This window comes from Carica papaya, chromosome 2 (genome assembly GCF_054855325.1).
Source record: "Carica papaya isolate Zhongbai chromosome 2, ASM5485532v1, whole genome shotgun sequence".
In the NCBI taxonomy this organism is placed as follows: Eukaryota; Viridiplantae; Streptophyta; class Magnoliopsida; order Brassicales; family Caricaceae; genus Carica; species Carica papaya.
The window spans coordinates 30,553,261-30,558,104 of NC_142310.1; the positions used below are offsets into that span (position 1 = coordinate 30,553,261).

General features: G+C 40.2%; 1 protein-coding gene across 2 annotated transcripts; it reads left to right on the forward strand.

The window, feature by feature from the left end:
• The first annotated feature begins 478 nt into the window (after window positions 1-478).
• Window positions 479-4,618, forward strand: LOC110823633 (Leucine-rich repeat protein kinase family protein). 2 transcript variants are annotated; one of them, XM_088214023.1, is made up of 2 exons: window positions 479-3,061; window positions 3,765-3,903. In XM_088214023.1, exons 1-2 carry the CDS (start codon window positions 760-762, stop codon window positions 3,785-3,787), a joined length of 2,325 nt encoding a protein of 774 aa, XP_088070149.1. In that variant the 5' UTR covers window positions 479-759; the 3' UTR covers window positions 3,788-3,903. The 2 variants fall into 2 exon arrangements, with proteins under 2 accessions (XP_088070149.1, XP_021909763.1); XM_022054071.2 differs by having other exon boundaries at window positions 481-3,061; window positions 3,873-4,618.
• Window positions 4,619-4,844: the final 226 nt, after the last annotated feature.

A 4,844-nucleotide genomic window follows, 5' to 3' on the forward strand; every position in this document is an offset into this window, starting at 1 on the left:
CAATGAATTTTTAACATGCTATTTTATTTGTAATTGAATTGATAAATATTCTAAAGAAGAAATTTGTTTTTTTTCTTAGTTAATTTTGATTCATGTATATGATTTTTATCACTGATTTCGGCATCCCAAAATTAAATAGTACAATTTTTTTTTTTAGAGTTGGGAATTAATTTTGATTTAGTGCAAAAGATTATAATTTGATTACAAAAAATTACAATATGTTAGATTATGGGGAAAATGAAATGAACGGGAGTGGTTCAGCTGCAAGAGGAAAGGAAATCATATACAATTTTTAACGTTAAATTTATTTTACTAAAACGATTTGTAGGTCTGCGTTTCATGTAGAAAAGTGGAGGAAGGAAGAAGCCAAAATCCAAGGCATGATTGATTCTACCAAGTTTTTTCGTGGGACCCACTCTGCATGTGCCAACTGTTTTCACTTCTTCTCGCTCCTCCCAAAACCACAAGGCAGACAAAAAAAAAAAAAAAAGCAGTAGCAGTACCTTTTATCCCAACCCCAACCCTCCTCCTTCCGTTCTTTTCCCTCTAAATTCTCTGCTCCCTCTCCGCCGCTTCTTTCTCTCTCTTGTTATCATAAGAACCAGCCCCCAGTCAAAGGCTCACGAGTTGAAACAATGCCCCCTTAAACCCTAGTGGAAGAAAGGGGAAAAGCCGAAACAGAAAGTTTCTTTAACTTTTCTTCATTTTCCCTCAATTTATCGGCGTTTTTTGTTGATTTCTGGTCAAAGAGAGAAAAAAATGGGGAAATCTCATCTGGGTATTCTGTATCTTCTTCTCTTCGTCGTCTCTTTTGTATTGTACGTTCAGTCTCAGTCCACCCCCGACTTGTCTTCCATGCAAGCCCTCAAATCCACCCTCACGCTTACAAAAGCTTACGACTGGTCCGACCCGGATCCCTGTAAATGGACCAAGGTTAGATGCGACGGCAACAACCGGATCAACAGAATCCAACTGGTCGGCTCGGAAGGAAACAAGATACAAGGCACCCTTCCTGCTGATCTCAGGAACCTTTCTTCTTTGATCATACTGGAGTTAATGGGCAATCAGCTTTCTGGGCCTCTACCGAGTCTGGCTGGGTTAAAGGCCTTACAAGAAATCAATATCCACAACAACAATTTCTCTTCAATACCCAGTGATTTCTTCTCTGACATGAGTTCTTTGCAGACTGTGAACTTGGACTACAATCCCTTCTCTCCTTGGGAGATTCCTGATAATCTACGGGATGCCACTTCCTTGCAAGAGTTTTCTGCAAACGGATGTAACATTTTCGGCAAAATCCCTGAATTTTTCAACAGCCAAACGTTTCCGGGGTTGACGAAACTGCATTTGGCTATGAACAAACTCCAAGGACAGCTACCCACGGGTTTTGCAGGTTCCATGATTCAGTCTCTCTGGGTTAATGGACAGGCTGGCAATACTAAACTCAATGGGTCGATAGCGATTTTGCAGAGCATGACTTCGTTGACTGAGGTGTGGTTGCACATGAACCAGTTTTCGGGTCCGATACCCGACCTTTCGGGCTTGACTTCGATGAGGAATTTCAGTGTCAGGGATAATCAGCTCACTGGTATTGTGCCTCTGTCCTTGGTAAATCTACCATCCCTTTATATAGTGAATTTGACTAATAATCTTCTTCAAGGACCAACCCCGAGTTTTGACACTAAAAGCGTTAACGTAGATATGAAACCTGGGTCTAATAGTTTTTGCTTGGACACTCCTGGTGTAGACTGTGATTCTCAGGTTAATACTTTGCTATCAATTGTTGAATCTATGGGTTACCCTATAAGTTTTGCTCAAAATTGGAAAGGAAATAATCCTTGTACTCCATGGATGGGCGTCTCTTGTACTGGAAAAGAGATTACAGTGATTAACTTTAAGAATATGGGGCTGTCTGGTACAATATCTCCAAAGCTTGCCAATCTTACTTCGTTGCAGATAATCAATCTTTCAGGCAATAATCTTAATGGCACGATACCCACTGAACTCACTGCCCTTCCAAAATTAACCAATATTGATGTTTCAAAGAATAGAATTTATGGTAAAGTGCCAAATTTTAGACAAAATGTGGTTGTGAATACTGAAGGAAACCCTGATATTGGAAAGGATGGCCCCACCCCAGCATCGCCGTCAGGTGGTTCCCCTGGTTCTAAGGGACACTCTGGCGGCAGTGATTCTTCAGGAAGTGGTGATAAGAAATCTAATACTGGTAAGGTTGTGGGTTCGATAGTTGGTGGGCTTGGTGGATTGTGCCTTGTTGGACTTGGAATCTGCTTGTATGCCCGGAGAGGGAAACGAACTAGCAGGGTCCAGAGTCCGCATACAGTGGTGATACATCCTCGTCATTCCGGTGAATCAGATGCAGTGAAGATTACTGTTGCTGGTTCAAGTGCTACTGGGGCAAGTGAAACTTACAGTCACACAAGCAGTGGACCTAGTGATATTCATGTGGTAGAGGCAGGGAATATGGTCATCTCAATCCAAGTTTTGAGGAACGTGACGAATAACTTCAGTGAGGAGAATGTATTGGGCAGAGGTGGTTTTGGAACTGTTTACAAAGGGGAACTGCATGATGGCACCAAGATTGCTGTGAAGAGAATGGAGTCAGGAGTGGTGAGTGAGAAAGGTCTGGCAGAGTTCATGTCTGAGATTGCTGTGCTCACTAAGGTTCGCCATCGCCACTTGGTGGCACTTCTTGGATATTGCTTGGATGGAAATGAAAGGCTTCTTGTTTATGAGTATATGCCCCAGGGAACTCTTAGCAGACATCTTTTTAATTGGAAGGAGGAGAACTTGAAACCTCTCGAATGGACTAGAAGATTGACCATTGCTTTGGATGTTGCTAGAGGTGTTGAATATCTACATGGTTTAGCTCATCAAAGTTTTATCCACAGAGATCTCAAACCATCCAACATTCTTCTTGGAGATGATATGCGAGCCAAAGTTGCAGACTTTGGTTTGGTTCGTCTTGCTCCAGATGGAAAACACTCAATTGAAACTAGACTTGCAGGAACCTTTGGGTATCTTGCACCCGAATATGCAGGTAATTTATCTTTTGACTATCCTGTTCTCATATAACTATCAATTTATGCATATATTCATTTGCTTGGGGATTTCATTGAGATAAATACTATCACAATTTGAGTGCTCCCCATAAGTTGAGAATGATCTCCTCTAGCGCACGAGTGGAAGATGCACATGTATATGACCTCAGTGGAGATAATTTGATTTTGATTCCTATTTGCCTATATTTCTATTGGTTTGAAAATATAAAAACTGAGAGCTTTGTTCAGTTGAGTGATACTTCTCACAAGGAAATTAATATCTGGTGTCTGCTTAATAGAATCAGGAGAGAATGATAAGAGAACAATTCAATGCAGGGAAGGGTTGTAGAAATTTAAAGGGAAGCAATTTGTAATCACATCAAAATGATGAGGATTAGAATGCATATTGCATCTTTAGATATAATAAGTTCAATTATGTTTCCCCATGGATACCAATCATAATTCTAACAGCACGGATTTACCTAGTTGAATCTGGTGGTTATAAAAATCAATCAAGTGCCATACACGGAATTGAACTCAATCCACCAAATTTCATGCATGCATTAATTTTTGCTATTTTTTCCTTCCTTTTCACTTATATCTTTTGCTTCCCAAATTTACTAGTCCTTTTATCTATGCTGCTCTTTATAATTTTCAACATATTGTAATGAAGGTTGTACTTATATGTAAGGGTTTGTGTAGGTGTTTATCCATCCTCTTTGTGATTCTGGGTGGATGCCTTATTGCATTCGCTCCATGCTATGGACATTCTTATTAAATTAAATAATCCTTGTGGCACTATCTTGGCAGTAACTGGACGAGTAACAACCAAGGTGGACGTATTCAGCTTTGGAGTTATCCTGATGGAAATAGTGACAGGCAGGAAAGCCCTTGATGAAACCCAACCAGAGGACAGCATGCACCTTGTCACATGGTTCCGTAGGATGCACGTGAACAAGGACACATTCCGAAAGTCCATTGACCAAACAATTGAGCTTAATGAAGAAACACTGGCTAGTGTTAGCACTGTGGCTGAGCTGGCTGGCCACTGCTGCGCGAGGGAGCCCTACCAGAGGCCAGACATGGGTCATGTTGTAAATGTGCTGTCATCTCTTGTTGAGCTATGGAAACCTGCAGAACCAGATCCGGAAGAGCTGTATGGAATTGATTATGATACACCATTACCCCAAGTGGTGAAGAAATGGCAGGCATTTGAGGGAATGAGCAACGTTGATGACTCTTCATCGTTCCTTGGCAGTGGAGATAATACTCAAACCAGTATACCCACAAGACCATCGGGTTTTGCAGAATCATTTACATCGGCAGATGGTCGATGAAGTATTCATTGATGGATTCAGAGACCTTGGGCTTGAGCTTCTTGTTGTTGTAAGGTTTGTTGTCTCTGCAATGATTTTGCTGGGGATGCCTTCTTTCTCTCCTCTCTATCTTTGTTGCTTGAACAGTTCCATATATATATATATATATATATATATATATATTTCCTGTTGTTTATGGAAGCTTTTTTAAGATGCAAATAGACAGAATTTCTCAGGTAAGAGCTGCTCTTTTTAATTTAATGCTTCATTCATTTCAACATTGATTTGACACGTAGTTTCGGGTTTTGGTTATTTGCCTTGTTTAATCTTTCAAGGCAATAATCTCATAGCAAATTGATTGTATTAAATACCAAAAAAATATAATAAAATAAAACTACATGTACATGAACATTGACCAATAATTGAAATGGGTTTGAATCTTTTTGTGCTCTGGTACTTAAAACTC

What these genes read in the sequence shown, in the direction of transcription:
- LOC110823633 (XM_022054071.2), top strand. Translation starts at nt 760, where the DNA reads ATGGGGAAATCTCATCTGGGTATTCTGTATCTTCTTCTCTTCGTCGTC. An exon ending in TCTTGCACCCGAATATGCAG is followed by an intron (nt 3,062 to 3,872) that starts GTAATTTATCTT and finishes CTATCTTGGCAG; the next exon opens with TAACTGGACGAGTAACAACC.